The sequence below is a fragment of the Microchirus variegatus genome (genome assembly GCF_963457635.1).
Source record: "Microchirus variegatus genome assembly, chromosome: 12".
In the NCBI taxonomy this organism is placed as follows: domain Eukaryota; kingdom Metazoa; phylum Chordata; class Actinopteri; order Pleuronectiformes; family Soleidae; genus Microchirus; species Microchirus variegatus.
In genome coordinates, this window is record NC_139813.1 from 14,073,871 (window position 1) to 14,095,617 (window position 21,747).

At 39.8% G+C, this 21,747-nt stretch overlaps 1 protein-coding gene across 2 annotated transcripts; it reads left to right on the forward strand.

The window, feature by feature from the left end:
• The first annotated feature begins 3,951 nt into the window (after positions 1–3,951).
• On the forward strand, positions 3,952–19,557 carry coq8aa (coenzyme Q8A-a). Of its 2 annotated transcripts, none has more exons than XM_083899104.1 (17): positions 3,952–4,249; positions 7,019–7,118; positions 8,297–8,379; positions 8,463–8,725; positions 8,811–8,997; positions 9,116–9,182; positions 11,757–11,831; positions 13,309–13,434; positions 14,901–14,986; positions 15,132–15,272; positions 15,493–15,574; positions 15,678–15,771; positions 16,413–16,554; positions 16,656–16,763; positions 16,846–16,911; positions 17,145–17,231; positions 17,406–19,557. In XM_083899104.1, exons 2-17 carry the CDS (start codon positions 7,025–7,027, stop codon positions 17,700–17,702), a joined length of 1,998 nt encoding a protein of 665 aa, XP_083755230.1. In that variant the 5' UTR covers positions 3,952–4,249; positions 7,019–7,024; the 3' UTR covers positions 17,703–19,557. The 2 variants fall into 2 exon arrangements, with proteins under 2 accessions (XP_083755230.1, XP_083755231.1); XM_083899105.1 differs by having other exon boundaries at positions 11,757–11,822.
• Positions 19,558–21,747: the final 2,190 nt, after the last annotated feature.

Here is a 21,747-nt window from a genome sequence, read left to right on the forward strand (position 1 = left end):
GTTTCAGTCTAAACCACAGACAGTTTAGAGGTTGGGTGTTGATCTTTTCTCTGTGGCAGCCTGTGAGCGCATCTGTAAGTTATAAAACAGTTTGTACGGGAAGTTGTTTCACATTTGCAACCGACATGGTGACATCGTCACATGTATGTGGACACACACACACACACACACACACACACACACAGGAGTTGTTGGGATTGTTGACAGTGTACAGTAAGATTTACCATGTTAGATGTTGTTGTTGTTGTTGTTTTTAACATGTAACATCATTTAAGTCAAACTCTGTGGAACACTTACAGCCATGAACAATCGTATTTAAGCTATACAGTGCCTTGACCTTACAAAGCCACGTCAGACGACTTCAAACATGTTAATAGACATTATTGTAATGACCGACTTCTCTCTTATAGTCTTAACTGTCAGTGTAGACTTACGTGGGTGCATGTTTATCTTCTTTCATAAAGTTTGGGCTTGTATGTTTTATGACTTTTTTCCTTCCGTTCATACTGTTTTTATTTATAACATTATATTATTATGTTTTGTTGTTTTTAGTTAATGGGATACTGTGACATTTTCAATCCTGGGCTGTTATGATTTAGTTTTTTTGTTGTTTGTTTTTTGTCTTAAAGCATGTTTTACAGCACGAGTCAAAGTCAAACTATGAGGCAGGTGGCCGACCCTGTGGTTAACCTACATTCAAACCATTGGCTGTGGCTGTTGAGGAGATTGATGATGTGATGATTCATTACAATGGGAGGGGATGCAAACAGCCGTCTGGAAAGTAAATAAGATAAATGAGGAATATTACAGGTGGCTGAACTGAAGAGTTGACCTTTGCGGCGACAGTAGACGCAGAGAACAATTGTTCGCCGGTGTGATGCCTTCTTGCAGGAATAGTTTTTGGGAAATGCACTTATTGGCACTTATTGAGAGAAAAAAAAGATTGATTTGATGCTCACCTGCATCTCTAACAGTCGCAGACTCGCTGTTTTTCCCTTCTTGGTTTAAAGCAAAGCAAACTAGTGCTGTCAAGTTTCTAAATCAACACATTTCTAAACCTCTAACCATTCCTTTATGAGCAACCACTGTGTGCACTCTAGTCTGTTAGGGTTGTAACGATTCTCCAACTCCACAGTTTAGTTTAAGTTTATTACAACTTTATTTTATTGTAAGAGTTATGAAATATCCAACTTTTCCCAAATTTGGGACAGAATTATAACTTTAAGTGTGTTATTATGTTAGTTAAATTGTTGTATCGCCACAGGCTGCAGCTACAGCAGTGGTGGAGGGTGTTTTTCAGTATCGCGATGCATCGCTGCTGACGTTCATATGATGGTTTTGGTCTTTGTCGCAGAGTCGTTACAGCCCTGATAAATCATTTTATAGTCTTAAATGGGAAAATGCACAATGTCATATTTCGTGAAACTTTGTATTCCAAACCCCTGAAATCAACATTTCACAGTGCCACGTGGACATGCCTTTTGTTTGCTGTAAAGCGTGGTAGAATGAGTTTGCTTCTGGTATATGCTCGGTTGGGTTCTTACACTTCCGACCAACAAGCACATGAAAAGTTATCAGCAGGATTTGAACATGCAGAAGGAGACACCACTTTCCTCCCCGATGTACTGTATGTATTTCTATTTCCAGGCTGATGATGGGAGCGTCTCACATGTGTGTAAAAACATTTCCAGCCCAAAAGTACTGTAGAGGCATGCAGTCCTTTATGGAGACACATCCAAAGGTTAGAGTGTGTCAAAGAAATTTGCTTTTTTTTTTTGCAACACTGTTCACCAGAAAGTCAATAAAGCGTCCTGAATTGACAAGAAACAGAAACTGGCTGTCCTTGATGTGCATGTTTCATAAACAGGCTGGATCATATGATGACAAACATAACTATACATAGATGGAGTTACAAAAAGGCAGCTTAACACAAAGTTCTGTAACGGCAATGTTTCTCTACCTCACCTGTAATGACACAGCCTGTTCTCGCCAAGAAACGAGGTTGCCATTCCTCCAGGTCATTGCATTTTCAAGTGTGAAGATATTGAGCTTCAGGTGTGAAGACACCCAGGATAAGGTGATAAAGTGTACGTTTTAACACTTCATCACTGAGAATAATTCTGCAGGTTATTTAGATGTGGATGTAGATTTAGATATGGAAACTGCAAATTCTCGCTTGTTCTTCGAATGTCAAAAATGCAGTGGATTCCACTCCAATCCAATATGTTTGGATATATAATCAGGGTTCCTGCACAGCTCTGGCTCTGAAAATAGGAAACTATAACACAGTGGATGGATGGAGTGTGGAGCAAAGGTCTTGTGTTGTGTCAGGAGGTTATTGCTTGCTGCTGATGAGGTCTCCTGCACTCGATGAATCCCTGTCTTCAAATCAGGTGTGAATTCACTCTCACTCAGTCTCTCACTGCTGCTGTAGTCTGTGTTTATCCGAGTGTCTTTATTCTCATCCTGATGCATTTACAATACTCCCACACTACATTTCACATTCACACCTACACCACTGATATTACTGACTTCCAACACCGTATCTAAGTATTTATATGTTGCACTGTTATGGTGATTTATGTTGAAAACATTCCTCTGTTAACTCTGTTAAAAAATCATGGTGTATTCCTCATTATTTGCCATTACCTATGTGAGAATGCCCCGGTCGACCCCATGCTGCTGCTGCTGCTGCTGCTGCCTTCATGGCCACGTTAATTGCTGTGTTTGCATGCGTTTCATTTGCCATTCAAATCACACACGTCCACAGCAGCAGCAGCATCCTGAGCTGGTCGGAAAGAGAGGGTTTTGATTCAGGGGATTATGAACAATGAAAACAGGGGGGAAAAAAAGGTGTGATTTTTATTTTTATAAAGAGCATTCGAATCTCAGAGTATTTAGAGTTGTTATAATTCGTAAGGTGATCAGATTGATGGAATCAGAATCTGTGACAGTTCCCATTTAGCAGTCACTTTATCATTAATATATACTAACACATTAAAAGTAGAAGTAGAATTGTGTAATAGTGTCTTACCATTTTATGTTCAGAATGCAAGTGTTGCTCATTTTATTAGCATAAACAGAAAGTGTCTGTTTAGGAAAGAATAGTTTGGGAAACGGAATTTGAAGCTATTTTGGGGAATTTAAGTTGGGGGACTTCCCCTTTAAAATCACATCTATTTTTGACCAGTTTTACTGTTCAGTGTTCCCCAGTGAATGTATGTTATAATATTATATTGTAGCCTATATGCATTAAAACTAAATAAATAAATACAAAAAAAAAATACAAAATATAATAATTATATATATATATATATATATATATATATATGTGTGTGTGTGTGTGTTTATCTTTATACATATATATATCTATATACATAGAGATATATATATATATATATATATATATATATATATATATATTGTTGTGGTGGTAGTACAGTAGATGAGTACTAACACTGGTTATGTAATGTATATCCACAGACAGCAGATGGCAGAAGAGGCCCGTTCCACCATGGAGGAACCTGTTATTGTTATTGTTACCTTGCGTGAAGTCTATGCCTCAGTGTGTCATTTACTACCATATTTTCTTTGCCAGCTTTTCGTTTTAAAAGTGTTATTTGTTATAAACAAAAACACAATATCAAGCTCTGGTCTGAACGTTTTTTTTCACTGCATTGTGCACTAACCAAGCGCCGCCAGATGGTGGCAGTACTGCAACTACATACAGGCATATCTGCCATTCAACCCCAAATAAAAAGAAGAAGGTCGTTACTATTGTGGACGTTGTAATAACTAACCATCACCACAAGATGGCAGTAATGCATCCACGTGGCCGCACGCTGTCGTTTACCCCCAAAGTAGAAGAGGAGGAGCAGCTTGGAGTGAGCTGCTGCGTCACAACACTGTGCTCTGCAGTGAAGTTGGTAAATAATGTTTGACCTCGCTGTCTAGAGAGGGCGGTAGATAAACTGGATTAAACGCTGTGTGCTGTGGTGAAATAATAACAACAACAGCAGCAGCAGCAGCAGCAGCAGGAGAGCGACACTAAACAGTCACTTAACCCCTGCTGCTGACACACAAACACAGTGGAGTCCTGTGGTGGTGAAAGGACGAGGCCCAGTGAAAGTTGCTGCTCAGTAGCCTCAATAAAGTTTTGACTGACCTCGTCTGTGCCCACAGCGCTGGACACACGAGCAGCAGCAGCAGCAGCAGCAGCAACAGTACAGTCGCCGCTCCACAGTCGCTGGTGAGTATATGATAATGCTATCAGGCTTTAGCTAACGCACCATGCACAGAGTGTTGTTTATTTCGCCTGGTCCGCTAATAATCCCGTTTACCGTTGTTTATAGTGACGCGTGTGACGCCTATGGCTGCTCTGTTTACGTCTGCTCACAACTGCTAATGCTGCCCCTGCTCTACCTGTGACTTCTTTATGTAAACGCTTGCCAGGAAACTAACTGTATATTTATTTACATTCGTTATTTAATTCCAGCGTGTTAATGTGTATGAGTTAGTTTTCGCTGAGTCTCGTGGCTTCACGCGACGTCGAGGAGTTCACTTTTGGAACGAGCCTCTGTTTATATTTTAAATTGTTAGTGAATACACACAGTGTTATTCATCCGTATTAAACGAGTTAATCTACACACGGGCTAGTGTCCTGTGTAAACACTCACACACCACATTATGTAATCGTTCTAGTCATACAGGAAACGTTGTGTCAACAAACATGAACCACATTCGGATATCTATCTGTCCAACGTCCAAACAGAATGATCATTTGGTGCATTTTCAATTAATATTTCTTTAAGTACAATCTATAAATTTGTACATTAAAAAAAAGTCTACTAATATCTTCACTATAATATATTTGAGAGTGAGTGTGAAACACGTGTCTTAATTTTTAACTGGCACATTCACTTAATATTTTCTTTTCACATAAACATAAAACAATTGTATGCATATATAAGTGCTACAACAAATGATTATGACCATAGTAGATTAATCCATTGTTAACTTATTTTCACAATAATAGTAATAATCATAATAATAATAATAATACATAGTTTTGTCCACAAACTGCATAAAATGCTGTACAATGAAGTGTAAAACCTCAACATGTCCTTAAGCTTATTATCTCTGTCATTACAGATAAGATAAGATTATTTATATATATATATATATATATATATATATATATATATATATATATATATGGTAGTGTGGGTGTATAAGGATGGCCAATAATTACCAAGACACTGGAGCACAACACAGGAATCCCAAGGACACACTATGTTTGAGATTATCAGTGTTTCCTTCACTTTTAAGACTTAGATGTTTGGCCAAAAGCCAAAGCATATTTAGAGATTAGAGCCACCGATAACTTACATATAATGCAGATATTGCTGTGTTTTTTGTTTGTTTACAACTACTACAAATGACTCACACCATTTCTGTAATAACTGGCTATTTATTCAGCTTTACTTCATTAATTGTTTGAACATGAATGAATGTGAACAAAAAATATAATAGAGAGAGAGCATACGAATTAAATTAATAGATTTAGTCATACTGAAGTTCTACCTTACTTCCTCATTGTAATATATACAAGTACCGGTTCACAGCACAAACTAGTCTTGAAGGGAACATGGATTTAGTCACGTTTCCCTGTGAGTAGTGGTGAGTCCACTGCCTGGCAAGACGATGAAACATTTTCCATTTCTGCTGTCTGATCACTAGTCAAGGGCAGCCAGTGAGAGACTGTAAGTGTCCATGAGGCGGGTCAAACAACATTCAGGTATAAACTCATACTCACTCTCATGCTATTTTCAAAGCAGTGAGTCAACAGCTTGTGTAGAGAGACTGTCACCGAGCCAAGACGACAGCTGAGGCTTAGGTGTGTGTGTGTTTGTGTGTGTGCACGTGTGTGTGTGCATGCGCAGTTACAGTTGGTGTCCTTGAAGTGACCTCTGACCTACTGGGCATCAAATTTGACCTGTTAAACTGCATCGCTTTTGTTTCTAATGGTGGAGCTATTATAAATGATACAAAGGAGGAGCGAGGTTGATTGGCACTAAGACAAGCTTCACATCCGCTTTGACAAATGGGAAGTTACCCAATAGATTACAATGGACGGTTGGTCTTTTGAGTCAAAAAGCAGGAGACAGGTGACCCACTTACTGACTTTGTGCATGTGTGCACTGTGCACATATTGCTTCAACTCTTTCAGCAATGCTTTTTTTTCCACTGGCACAAATCCCAGATTAGCTCTGTTCAAGCATGTTGTGATCCACAACACGGTACAGAAACGGTGAGAAATGCAGCACGGTCTTTGATATTTGGCTAAGGGGGAGGAGTTCAAAACATGAATGTGCAAATATAATGTATATGTATAGGATGACCCAGCGGAATTACTGAAAAGAGATCGGGAGTTATTTTAGTTCAGCCATGTTAATAGAAAACAGTCTGATAGAAAACGCTATCAGTTGCAGTGAGCAGCTAACTCTGTACTTGAGCCAAACACGTGCCCAGAAATATCAGGAACCGTCTCTTCTTCTCTCCTCCCCCTTAGATTCCACTGACATTTTCTTCCCCAGTCTTGCGCCACATAAACACACTGTACTTTTCACACCGTGCATGTATGCACAGCATTTCCTCATTCTTTCTTGTGTGCATGTGCATGAAACAAAATGGAAAACCTAGGTCAAAAGTATTTTCAGACTAAGCATTGTAGTTATTCCAAGATATGACAGCTGCGATTGTTTGTGAGTGTGCATGTTTCTTTTATAGCAGCAGAGCGTGTGTTGACGACAGGTTTTATTTATCTTTATGGTCCATCATCTGCGTGTCTTTATCACTCTGTTCATCTCCTCTTTCCTGACTGGTTGATGTCAAACTAATTCTAATATTATCTATTGTCCCTGTTTTGTCTGTGACCATCATGCACTGCTTCATGCTATCAGATTTAATGTTTAACCCACATTTTGTCTTTATTTCCTGTTTCTGTGTCTGTCCACAGGTCGTCATGGCTGGTGATATGATGTTACTAATGCGGGGCTTGGCTAAATTAAGCCAGGCAGTTGTTGAGACTCAGGCCAGTACCTTGCGCAGTGGCACAGGTAAAAAACAAACAAGCACTAATGAAGCTTTTCCATTATACAGATCTATAGTACCTCCTCAATGTGGGCGGGGTCATCCTAGCATGGCTGCACAAACCTGCACGGAACATACAAACTAGTGCCAAGCAAAGCGGTTGTTTGCAGTTTACTGAATCATTAGAATAAGTTAATTAAAAAGATTAGTTCAGTACTTTGTGGATGACCAGAGCACAGACTCGGTCTGATACAGTCACTGAACTAAATTAGGGCAGAAGGGGTTGTGATTCGGCTCACAATCGCTGGCTTTCAGCAGGGAGATTGAGATTTTAGACATTTCCTTGCTAAATGTTGGAGACTAATGCATGTTTTCATGATATTTAAGTCTTTTTAACTGATCTACAGGTTGGCAGTTCAGTTTTATAGGTCTCTTGGAGTGGTCCTGTTGCACATATATGTTAGTTATGGAGGTCTACTTACATATATTAACTTGTTTTATGGTCAAAAACCTCCTAATGCTGTAAACTAGCCGATAGAAATCCTCTTTTCCGACGCTGTTCGCCAGGCGCGATCTTTCAGATAAACTCTCGCACCCAGAAGACAGACTGTGTTGTGATTGGCCAGTACATATCAGCACACCCGCTCTCAGAAGCACAGCTCCCCCCTCTGGAACGGTGGATGCACTGCTACTCATTATCAAAACATTGTTTTAACAATGTTTAAGAATAGCTTCTTCACAACTCCCCGCCGCAGTCCCTTTTATGACTTTGACCCGGAGTCAGACCCAGAGTCAGAAGACACTTTCTTTTGTGAAACACCACAACGGACGTTATTCTTCTTCTGCGGTTCAATGTAAGCAACCGGATGTGCCCTGACTAGTGCCCGGAGCAGGACAATCAGCTGTTCCGTAGAACCGCTGTTTACGTAAACATAACGGGATTTTCAGAGATCTCGCTGAGCCCGAGATTGCAATAAAACACAGCGTTCTCAGCAATGGCTGAACTGTTTGTTTCGAAACTTCAGGGCTTCATAAACAAGGTAATGACGCAGTACTTAAAAAACACCAAGAGCCAAGTCATGCTAGAACTATATAGTGGAAAAGTACCATAACACAACATTTTACTAATAATAATAATGATAAAGTTCTCAGTTGACTTTAGTGCTAGAAAAGCTGAAACTCTTTTGTTGTATTTGTAAATTAGCAGTTGGAGGAGTTGGTGCTGCTGTCCAGGGCGTCCAGTCAGCAGCTGAACAAGGCTTTTCTGTGGCCATGATGAAGATGCAGGTATGCCACTGTCTCACAGAGAACTGTAACTTCCATTGATTGTTGAAGTGAACCATATTGTATATGTGTATCTGTCTTAACAGGAACTGTCTGGCCAGCAGCAAACGACTTCCTCAGAGCATGAATTTGACTTTCCTGAGGATGAAAGTGCGTTCTCAGAGTTTAAGGAGGAAAGCGCAGACTTTACTGCGGATCACTCAGGAAGTAGCGCCGACACAGCAGCCTATGAGAGTGTAGCAGCAGCTGGCGCAAGCCATGCCAACGTGAAACAGTCTCTGTTTGAGGGATACAAGGATCCAAGCAAGCAGTTCAGTGGAGACTCCAGATCTTACCACCATGATGCCAGGTATAAACTGTCTCTTACGCACTCATAATTTATCATGTGCGTTTTTGGAGCATAAACGTGATATCTTCTGTTTTATGCGTGGCAGACAATATACTGGACACCATCTCTACAGTCTGAACAGACACGTTGGGAGGCAGCTATGCTCTCAGCATCTGGTAAAGCAGATCAGGAGCTACCATCAGGACCAGTCCACAGTTGGAGGTCTGACAGCAGAGGACATTGAGAAAGCGAGACAGAGGAAGGGGGCTGAGATTAAACCACACAAACAGATGGTATTAGTTATTCCTTGCTTCCCCTTCCTAAACAAAAAGGCACATAGTCACGTGATTCCATATTCTTTTTCACCGTTGAATGGAAAAGCGTCTTTACTGTTCTGTCTTTGTTCTTTAGTTAAGCGAGAGAGCCAGAGAGAGGAAAGTGCCTGTGACACGGATCAGCAGACTGGCCAACTTTGGAGGTAGAGTAATGCAGCTCTTAGTCACTGTGGCTGATTCACTCGCTGCTTGTCTGCGTGCAGAGCTGCAAGTACACCATGCAAATTTGTTTTTTTTCCCGTTTGCCTGTGAAGTCAATAAAAACTAAAAAAAGCTTAATTTACCAACGATGCAAAACCTACCTGTAATTTCACTTTGAAAATAATATAGACAACGATGGTGTCTGCCCTCTCGGGAAACTTCTTATCCTTGTAATCTGTAGCCTGAGTGCAGCCACATACCCTCTTTTAATCTGAGGTCATTCCAGTGACTTTTTAAAAGGCTATACAGCAATTCATATCGAGATAACATCACTGATTACACACATATACACACACATTAAAATCCGAATGAAAGGAAAGCAAATAGTCAGAGGGGAAATGATTGTCAAGTGTCACACCCTGGAGCTGCAGGGAAACAGGGAAGTGATGTCAAGATCAAACAGTGTTTTTTTTTTGTGCAGGCTGGTAGAGTGAGAGAGGTTTTCCAGACATGGCTTTATTTTTGTTTGTGCAGATTTGTTTCATGTTGCTCAAAATTCCTTGGTCCTGCAGCCGCTCAGTTGTGACATACTTCCTGTATTCGAACATACAGGTTTGTGCCAATATGATACACTACTTTTTTAAATACGCTTATACATTTATATAGCAGTCAAATCAAAATCAAAGATTTAAGCCAGTAGGTTTTAGGCGAGCCATGATGCATGCTCTTCAAGACTAAATAATTTGTGTAATTTTGTGTTCTTATGTTGAGTTTAAATAGAGTGAGTTTCATTAAAAAAATATACTGTATCAATAGCTCACAAATTGTGATCCATCAATTAACTCATCCAGAGCTCACAATGTTCTCATAAACATGGTGAAAAGCTCCGAACAAGCATCTGCTGTAATTTAAGACGGAGCTGAGCTTTTACATCAGCAGCTTGTAGCTTCATACCAGATGGATGATGGCTCAGTTACCATGGAGTAAAAAAACCGGACAGACACCATAGAAGTAAAGAGTGAGAATATAATCTGTGTACAAAAGTGAACCCAGAACAGAGTCTTAGATGAATCATCAGCTCCTCTGCAGAAGTGTAGTTAAGTCGATCCTCAGCTCATCAGCTGTTAGAGCAGCATTAGTACGTGCAAAAGGCAGAGCAGAGTTGATTCAGCATGTTGACAGTGGTAACTTGAAGAAGGTGTTGAAAAGAGAAGGGGGGGTGGAATGTTGTCTCCCTCTGTCCTTCACTGTCTTGTATTATTTATTGACAAAGCTGGAAAGACACCATGACCTGGTTATGTTTTTTTTACTTTTCATATCTGAGAGAGATATGATTTTGTTCACATGAAGGATTTGGTTATTTTGATCAGAAACAACAGCAGGGAAGTGATTTTCTGTTCTCGTAAATCTGTCGAGGTCGTTTTCTAGCATGTATGACATCCTTGTTGACATCTTGTTGTTGGTAGACTTGTCACTTCTGTCATAAATTATGCTGTGGTTTATAGCAAACAAAGGCTGGACAATGTCTTTTAGTATTAAAATATAAAATATAATGGGAACAGGAAATAGGAATCCTATTGAAAAGCTTGTAAGAAGGGCACAGCATAAACTAGTTTGTTGACACTCCCGTAAATGCTGTATGTGTGTATACCATTTTTTTTCCCACCTCTTTAGGACCTTTTCTGGCAACATTGATCTTGTCAGGACCAGTAGTCCTCATGGAGACCAAAAACTGGTCCTTATCAGGAACAGGTTAAGTTTAAGAGTACCGTTTATTATCCCTTGGGAGCAATTTGATTTGCAGCCAGCAGACAAACAAGACAATAAATACAAGAACAATTGATTACAATCTCCAGGCTAATAGCAGCCACTATCAATAACCATTTGAACCTGTTGTTTCTGCATGGTGGCAGAGTGCATCTAGGCCCTGAAGAAAGAAGCAACGTGAACTCACAATGTCTGTATTTGACATATTTTGACCGATGAAGAAACACAAAGCACTCTGCGTCTTGATCACACATATCTACCTTTGTGCCTCAGATTTGTCACTTCATAGGTTGCTGCTGACTAAATAATGATATAATCCTGTGCTATCCATATCTGCAACATGTGCAGTCTTGTGTCTTTTCTTATTTTCCTCCCAAAATAGTCCTCAAAACGGCAAGAGAAGTTTTTTTTAAGCCTTTAATTATTATGTGATTAGTTGAGTTCTATGTCCTCTGTCAGATGGAAAGACTGGTGCTGTTCCTGTTTTGTCTGCACAGAGTTGAATCATCACAGCACAGACAGTAGCCACCTATGATTTTGTGCTGCATATTTGTGATGGTAATATTCAGAGGCAACACACAGTCGTACACATGTGCAGACATGGAGATGGTGAAATAATTGTTTTCATTGTTGTTATTTAAAAATGAACACGTTGAGACAATAAAAGCATGTTTCGTTCCTTTCACTGATCAGTGTATCAACATTTTAAAGCTGCTCAACCTGTGGTTGTATGACTTTCTCTTGGGTGTTGTATTGATGAAGGGCTTCCGTTTGTGTGACAAATCATTTTAAATGTGTGCTTCCGCCAGGTCTCGCCCTCGGCTTGGGTATTGGAGCTCTGGCTGAAGTTGCTAAGAAGACCATGAGACATAGTGGTGGGTCAGGTAATACACAAATCACACACTGGCTCATACAATGGATGGGTTTTACATTTCAAAAAATTGTTTAAAAAGTTTATTATTATTATTATGTTGTTTTGTGAGTAAGTGTGTTCTGCAGTAGTTGTTTAACTAGTCTCATACTGAGAGTTATAGGACTTCAGATAACACTGTTATGTTCTAATAGAGTCATTATCAAGACCTTCTGTCCTATGCATGCTTTGTAACTCCCTCTGTTTATCTTTGGCTGACTGTAAGATCAGTGCCCAACCTTAATACATGTGTGTACAAGCTACAGACTTTTTGAATGCTAACAGAGCAGAGAAAAAATGCAGTTCCACCATCTCCCTCCCACCAGCTCATGTCGTTCCTTCCTCTTGTGCATTGTTATCCTGCTGGCCCTAAAACATGGCTAAGCTGTGTAAATGTGTTGCATTTTATGTCCGTTTGTTGGTATTAATCTCTGTCTGAGTGTCTGTGTTTTAATCTACCAAGGATGGCCAGTAAACACTTTTAAATGCGTTAATAAAATCTGTTAAAGCTCCCAAGGGGCGGCTACCTGATGACATAGTGACACTTATGCACAGTGGAGTTGATCATTGTTTTCAAAGCGAAATCACAAAGGCAGCAATTTATATTCTGTGCCAATTTAAAAAAAAAAAAAAAAAGCAATACATACACTACTGTTCAAAAGTTTGTGGACACTTAGAAATGTCCTTATTTTTGATGAATGAATATAACATGAAATGAGTCAGAAATACACTCTATACATTGTTAATATGGTGAACGACTATTCTAGTTGCAAACGTCTGGTTTTTAATGGAATATGTACATAGATGTATAGAGGCCCATTTACAGCAACCATCTCTCCAGTGTTCTAATGGTACATTGTGTTTGCTAATCGCGTTAGAAGGCTATTGGATGATTAGAAAACCCTTGTGCAATTATGTTAGCACAGCTGAAAACAGTTTCGCTGGTTCTTTGACGAAAGGGCACAATTTTGAATACAATTTTTTCTTTCTAATCTAGTCAATGTCTTGGCTATATTCTAGCCAAGACATTGACTAGATTAGAAAGAAAAAATGAATAGTAAATATTATTTACTATTCATTTTGCAACTCTTTTGATGAATAAAAGTGTGACTTTTGATGGAAAACACAAAATAAATTGTATAGGTGACCCCAAACCTTTGACCAGTAGTGTAAATGTTAAATTAAAATCACAATTCATATCTTTAAGTTGTCATCCCTGCATACAGTAGTTACCATTTTGATGATATCTCCCGTGGTAATACTATATTCAGTTTCTGCCATTAAAACATCCTTAAACAGTGTTTAAGAAGATGTTAAACAGTGGAGCTCCAGCACCTATAGAGAAGATGAGACACTGATTTCCAACTTGAAACATGGATGTAAAACCTGCCATTGTATCTTTTTTATCTTCATTTGTCGCTGAATCCTTTTTGTGGCGTGTGTTGTTGCAGGTGAAAATAAGGCAGTTCTGGACTCCAGCCCCTTTTTGTCAGAGGCCAATGCCGAACGTATCGTCAGGACTCTGTGTAAAGTCAGAGGAGCTGCGCTGAAACTGGGACAGATGCTCAGCATTCAAGGTGAGAGAAGCAGTAAAAAGGGGTTGGTATTGTAAGAAAAACTGATGATGAATGACAGAAGTTAGGAAAGTCTGTTTCATGTTCTTGTGATGTTTAAAGGGTGTTCACTTTTACATGTTTTGTGCAGCTGTGCAATCTCTTGCTTTGATAGGTTACACCTAAAAGTTGAATTGCAAACTATCTGGAGAGGAAACTCCCCAACAAAACCTCACACAGTTGTTGTTTCCACCAAATATGGATCCCTCACATCCCCATCTGTATTTAGGAAGTTGAACTGTTCCTATTATTCTTCTAGTTAAATATATTTAAGGCATCCTGGTGGATCACAGCCGTCAGCACTGCATCTTGGCACCGATGCCTGGCTGCGGTTGTTGAGCGTCTGCCATGCAAGTGCAGATTTTCTCTCCCAGAAAACACTGAATCAAGTCCAGTCTGTGAAAAGCTGGATATAGTTCGGTTGGGCTTTTGCTCTTCTGCCTGCACTGTTGCATCATTTATGTAATTGAATGCCTGTTTGTCCTGATGGACAGGACAGATAATAAGAGTGGGCGAATAGTGGCGCTAAGCATCCTGGCACAGGCTCACCGTGTCCAGTCAGGTCAGGTAACAGCAGTAACCACGTCATGAATTTTGTTTGTTGTTGTTTCCCCTCTCTGCCTGACCTTGGGCTGGTGAACTTTGTAATTTGGCATGCTTGTATGTGAGGGTAGGACGAGCAGTGTAGCAGATGTATGACGTTAAATATATATATATAAAAAAAGGAATGATTGTTGGAATTGTCAAAAGTTTTTGTACAGAATATTCATAGAAATAACTGAAATAAGATACGAACGATAAAAAAAACAGTAGCATGAGAAGCGTCTGGGCCAAAAACTGATGTTTGGTGAACCTGTTTTGGCCCAGAGGCCTGAAGCTGTGTGTATGTATACATGCAGAGTATGTGGTTATTTACAGACCCTGGTCTGGTTATGTACAAAAGGTCAGCGTCATCTTCTAAACTTACAAAGACTGAAGAAGACCAGCTCCGGCTGACTGGAGTCCTGTCAATCTGGAGGATAAAACCGCACCGCGCTGGTCGCACTGTTGACATTTATCCGTCATTGTCCTTTGTCTGTTTGTTTTCTTTGGCCGGATGATTGTGAATCCAACCATTGTAACCTTTAGCGCTGGCCAAAATAGTGCCAAGCGTCCTGTGTCTAAAACCTTTAAAACCAATAATGAAGATTGCAATTGGGAAACCTCACATCACAAGCCAAAATCAACCCATATGGTTGCCAAAGAAATGCAGCTTATGTCTAAATGTTTAAGTTTAATCTTAGATTTAAGTTGGACAATGCTATTTTAGTTATGTTAATGAGGAGATTTACTGTAAGTGTATCTGTGTTAATGCACAATATGTTGTGTGGCAATATTGTAAGATACTCTGTTCAGTTTAAACAAACACACTCTGTGTCTCTGTGTTTCAGACGACGCATTCATCAACCCACAGCTCGCCAAGATCTTTGAGCGCGTACGACAGAGCGCTGACTTCATGCCAATCAAACAAATGACGGTAAGCCTTTGTTTTGTTTTTGTGGTAGAATTTTGGCTGATGATGACAACAATCTGCTTGTATAACTTCATTATAATCACTGTGAAACCATTTCACCAAATATGGACCAAAGTTGAATATGATTTTTGTGTGTGTCTGATTACAGAAAGCACTGAACCATGACTTTGGGCCTAACTGGAGAGACAAGCTGGGGTTTTTTGAGGAGCGTCCTTTCGCAGCAGCGTCCATTGGTCAGGTTCACTTGGCGAGGATGAAGGACGGCAGGGAAGTGGCCATGAAAATACAGGTAGGCAGTGGACACGGGTGTGGACAGTGCTCTCGCTTGTTATTCATATAAACACTGACACTGAAGACTTGGAATTTGTTTTCCTTCAGCACCTTTATTAAGATATTAAGACCTAAGGTCGATGCAAAAACAAATAAGAGTCAGTATAAAAAGTGTTAGCTTTTGTTAAAGCTTTTATCATCAAATTAAAATGATAAAATACTCCGTTGTCTGTCACCAGTACCCCGGTGTGGCTCAGAGTATCAACAGTGATGTCAACAACCTCATGACGGTGCTGAATATGAGCAATGCTCTGCCTGATGGTACACGCTCTTAAATAAACTTTTACAGATTTCCAGCCCCTGTTGTTGCTTATCTTACAAGTTTCCACATTTCTTTTTGTTTTCTCCTACTGTGTCTCTAAAGGTTTGTTTCCGGAGCATCTGATAGACGTTATGAGGAAAGAGCTGGCGCTGGAATGCGACTACATAAGAGAAGCAAAGTGTGCTAAGAAATTCAGGTATCACAGAGCAAACAGCAGACATTTGTCTTGACATTCTTTCTTTTTACAATAAATATACTTTTTGATAATCCAGGATTTACTGCACTCTTATTTTAGATTGTATAAATGTATATGCAGATGTACCCCCACTGTATTTGCCAGCTTTCTCTACTTTTACATTTTCCATGGAAAAATTATGACACCATATATACTCTTTCCACTGGATGTGTTTTAATCAGCATTCACTTTTGGGTCAAATCTGCAGTGGTTGCAGATTTTTATCGGCATCAGTGGGAACATAAGAACTGGGTGAACTTGGATGCTACATTTTTTTTTTTTGCCCCTGACTTGTTTTGTTTCTGGCGCATCCGTGATGTCACAATTCATGCACGTATAACATGCAGGTGATGAAAATACCACAGGGCAGAACAACCACTGGCTATAGGAATGTCGTAATCTTTAAGTGGCTTCACCCAAGTTCAAGATCAAAAAAATAACTTCTGTGTTCATATCTACAAACCTATACTTAGTATTTGCCTTTATCAAACTTTTATCTATGTAGCTCAAGGTCTCAACTACTGCAACTGCTCGGCATTTATACATAGTTTAAATGCTCCACATGTTCTTGCTACTTCATGTGCGTACGTTTCTGTTCTCAGGGAGCTACTGAAGGACCACCCGTTCTTCTATGTACCAGAGGTGATCGACGAGCTGAGCAGCAGCCACGTCCTGACCACAGAGCTCGTCCCGGGGTTTCCCCTGGACAAGGCTGAGAACCTGTCGCAGGAGCTGAAAAACGAGGTACGGCAGGAGTTCAGGGCACAAAGAAAACACCATTTTTCTTTTTTAGAAGGAATTTTATTATAATAATAATAATAATAATGTCAATGTTTGTTCTTCAGATCTGTCACAACATCTTGACGTTGTGCCTCAGAGAGCTGTTTGAGTTCAGATACATGCAGACCGACCCAAACTGGTCCAACTTCTTCTACGATCCACAGACACACAGAGTGAGTGTGTCCCCTCAGTCTGAACACTTCAACTGTGACTGACTTTAGTCTGCAATCTACAGTGTGCCATTTGTCTCTCTAGGTGGCGCTGTTGGACTTTGGAGCCACACGAGGATTTGATCAGAGCTTCACAGATGTCTACATAGAGGTAAGAATACTTCTTTTGTACTCCTCATGATTATAATCATTCTTTTTCACACTTTTTTGTCTGACTGGATGTCACCTCTCAAGTACATCTTTAATGTTTTCATTTTGATTTGTCTCGGAAAAGTCCTGTCAAATAAAAGTGGAAGTAAATGCTGGACTGAAAGCAATTGAAATGTGTGTCTGAACAAATGAAAGAAGAGACAGAGATTAATTTAGCCACTTTACCAATTTCAGGTAATCCGTTCAGCTGCTGAAGGCGACAGCGAGGGAGTCCTGAAGAAATCTATAGAGATGAAATTCCTAACTGGCTACGAGTCCAAGGTAATAATCCTTTTTAGTCTCACTGCATCAGAAACAACTGCTGTGTGAATTTTACATTCATGTATGAAAGAAAGTGCTTGATATGGAATGGATTACTTCCTGTAGTTTTGTTAAATTATTGTACATACCACACATTAAACCAGTGTTTTTTGTTTTTTTTTACTCCACGTCCAGGCAATGATCAACGCCCACGTGGACGCAGTCATGATCCTCGGCGAAGCCTTCGCTTCCACGGAGCCGTTCAGCTTCGGTTCTCAGTCGACCACAAAGAGGATCCACAACCTGATCCCCGTGATGCTCAAACACCGTCTCACTCCGCCTCCAGAGGAAACGTACTCGCTGCACCGCAAGATGGGCGGCTCCTTCCTCATCTGCTCCCGTCTGAACGCACAGCTGCCCTGTAATGAGATGTTCCAGTCGGCGTATCACAAGTACTGGGAGGGCCGCACGCCGCCCTCTCAGCCGGCGTAGGCCGCTCTCTCAGGTGTCAGAATGTTCGATGCACAGGTCCTGGGGCCAACGGCTAAGTGCCCATCCATGTTAAGGTCAGTCAGGTGTGAGGATGCAGAAGTGCAGAGTGGAGGCCGTGTTACCTTCTTCTTCTTAAGTGTTTGCTGAACACCAGCTCGTCTTTTCCATTTTGGGTATCCCACTACAATGAGGGTTTTGAAGGGCACTTGAACATTATTTACAGAGTGGCAATATGTGGAGGCCAAGCTCTTACCCTATGTATGGCCCTGAGAACACAGACTGAGAAGAGAGGGTGGGACGAGGATATAAGAAGAGAGCAATGATCTTGTTTCAGTGTAAAATGAATGTAAAATGGTTTGAATTTTTGATTTCTGATTCTTGTTTTTGTTTTGTTGTTTCTGCTGTGTTTGCTTGAACTCTTGGGAAATCACGTTGAGTATTTAAGTTTTGTTTTTTTGTCATCAACCAGAAAAGAAACAGTGATCGCATCAGGAACTAGTTGGTATCAGGGTAAGAAAGCAAAACTCCGTCAAGGAGGTAATAATTGGGTTAAAGGTCCAGTGTGTAACATTGAGAAGGTTTTATTGGCATACATTTCCCTCAAGTATGTTTGAATAATGTATAATCACTTTCAAAAAAAAATTGATTGGTTATCATAGCTTTAGAATAAATCTTTTATACGTACCGTAGACGAGCGCCTTGCTCTACAGAGGCCGGCATTTTCTTGCTTCCCACGTTTTTATACGGCAGCCTGAATGGACCGACCCAAGTACAGCTGGTTTTTGAAATTTTGAAGTGAAACATTTTAACAAAAAATAATGATTATAGTATTTTTCTGATGCACTTGGTAAAGGGAGGGCTGAGTTTGGAGGACAATCTGCAGTCTCGCCACTAGATGTCACTATTTCTTACACACTGGATCTTATATATATATATATATATACAAACACAGTACAAGCCATCACAGTCGCAGTTGTTGACCAGGAAGAGGAAGGACCAACTTGTCAGACTCGCAATAATCTCTGCTCTAGTTGTTTTTTTTTCCCGCAGACAACAGTCATTGCTATAGTTTTGATAAAAAAAAAAGAATCTTTAAGAGACTGATTTAGTGTTAAAGTAAAGATTAAAAGCCATCAAGTTGTTCTTTTTTGGGGAAAATTTGACTTGTCTGCATTAACACGCACAAAGATATATATTATCTATGTAGTATTCAGTGTCTTCTGCTGCTGTCACCCAGATTTACAATACTAAATCATGTTTTTGATCATGTTTCAGTCGCTGTTGATAGCTTTTTAAGGAAGACCTTGGCACAAGATTGATTGAAACAGTATGATGGGCGTGTTTTTATGATCCCCTGGTTAAAGGCATGACTTTACTCTGTTGATATTTCTCTGTACCAACTCATGTCCACATAATATGTAGATATATCATATTATGATGATGAGTAGATGTGTTACCTGGATTTTAGTTTGTTGCCAGCACAACTGTTCCCATCTTTGTCTCTGAATCCTAATTCTGTGCGACATATATCAGTGAATCCATGTGGTCTAGGAGGCTCAGGCCCACATTGACGTTAGTGGTGAATAATATTAATGTTGATGGATGACATCACACCCTGCTGACTGATCAGTCACTTCATCACCTGGCTGCTGTGACATAAAGGTTTTCTCTCCTCTGCTGTGTGATACGGTTATAAAAAGGTGTGAAGATGAAAATATTGAAATGTAAAAAAAAAAAGGTGCCTGTATTTTCCAGTGGAGCATTATTTTCTTTGTGTACATATATATATTTTAGAATATGAATACATTTCCTATCAAGACTCGGGGGAAACGGCGGTTTAAACTTTGTAATCTAAAAGGCATTCTTAACTGAAACGTGATAAAGATATTCCAGAAAAAGAGTGAATGTTTTTTCTTCTCTTGTCAAAACCGTGGTGTGTGGTTTTCTCCGTGTGTGTGTGTGTGTGTGGTATTAATCTTGCAGTGATTATCAAGACATGTGGATGTCATTGTATACATCGTGTATCACGGCTTGGTAACAAGGCTGCCATAAAAAAAAAAAAAAGATGGAAGAGAGAGAGTTTGACTTCCTTATATAGCAATGTCTTGGCCGGCAGTGGAGAGAACTGGCTGAGAGCCTGGGAAATGACAAATAATCTGAAAATATACAGTATACACTTTCTGGCAAATTAATATTTACCAGATTTCATGCAGAGGAGGTCTTGTAGATGCTGTGATTCTTTTCAGCCTATTTGGAAAAGAATCCTTTCCTAACTTTATTTCCACAGTTTCAGTTTTGAACCCCAAACCCTTTTGTAATTCCTCTCAGTGTCCAGCACGTGGCAGTGTTGTGTTCTTTAGGCTTTTGTTGACGAGATCGTCCTCATCTTTCTAATAACAAAGCACTCTCAGCGTGAAGCCAGGCGGATAATTATCTAATAATTAGAAACTCGCCCTGATTTCTTTGCTTTATTGCACACTATCCTCGTAAGTGGAGGAGGAGAGGAATCAGAGTGAAAGGTGATTACACAAAAGAGACGACGATAATTAGACTCGTTTGTTTTTGCTGCCGAGCATTTATCAATTACTTTATATTGCATAATGCTTCCCAACAGCTTTGTGCAATCTCACTCAATCAAACCAAATAAATGTGCTGTTTTCCCAGAACACCAGAGACGGAGAATCAGTGACTGCACTCTGCATATTTGAAGCAGTGAAAAAGGTCAGGACCCCGCTGCGTGTCAGCACCTTGCAAATGACTGATGACTGTTTGATTGTCGAGAGTCTGCAAGATGTATCGAGTGGCTCGCTCCGAGATGGAAACTACTCCACTGTGGCCGTGTTTACACTACAGGGGAGGATGGAGGTGGTCGTGTTGTGGATCGAGTCGTCTGGTCAGAAAGAACGAGCACAGAGAAATCCTTATTTGGTGAAAGAGAGAGAAACAGAGGAGGCTCAGGAAGCCTGGGCTCAGTCTCTAAAGCCAAACACCCTCACAGCACCAACTTCACTCTACAGATGGTTAATGAGACTATTTTTAATGTCGCCATGGAAACGTGGATGTTGTGCCGTGTTACGAGACGTGTGCTGAGGCTCAAATTGGGAGAGGAAAAACTCAAACTGACAAAGTTTTCCGCTTCTTTCACTCTCTCGGCAGATAAATGGAAATATTTCAGGACTAAACGTTTCATTTATCCTAATGTAGCCTCTCTGCTTCGAGACATGAACGTGAACTTGATGCTCACGAGGATAAATGCTCGTACCAAGCAGACGCCACGGCGCTCAAAGTTGCCGAAACATTAAGCGTCAAACCATAAAAGTCTAAAAATGGCAGTCAGATATAATTTATACAATTAAACTTGTTTCTAGGTGAGAAAAACACACACACAAAAGAGCAAATGTGATGAAAAAGGAAACATTGGATGTATCAAAGATTGCAAAGCTTCCATAGCAACAACTGCTCTCATGCTTTTTTCCCCCACTGCCACATTCAAAGAGGCATGTTTATTAATTATGTATTCGTATATTTTTTTTTCTCCTCATAGTAAACCAAAGGATTACTGCTGCCTGCAAACCCAAGATACTTTTAAGTTAAAAAAAAACAAAAAAAGAAACTGCCTTTAAGAGATAATGGTTAGTGAATGCTTTAAGGAGGAACTCCAGCCTTCATCATGGTGACAAAAAACATGAATAAAGAGAAATAAAAGTTAATGTTTTCACCACAAGAAAACAAAATAAAACACACCCAATGATGGAATATATGAAATAATTGCAACCAAGAGTTTTTAATAGCAAGATTTTATATTTGTCATCAATATGTGTGTGTGTGTGTTGTGTTATTTCATACATTTAACATCAAATATTTGCATGCAGAAAACTGAATTTCTATTCATCCTACAGTTGAAAAGCAAAAAAAACATTACATTACACTTCCACACATCCCCCCCACACACACCTTAAACAGAGTCTGTATGTAGAGATGTGAAATAATCATTATTTCACATCTATAATCAATAAATCTATGAAGTAAAACCAACTCCACTGCT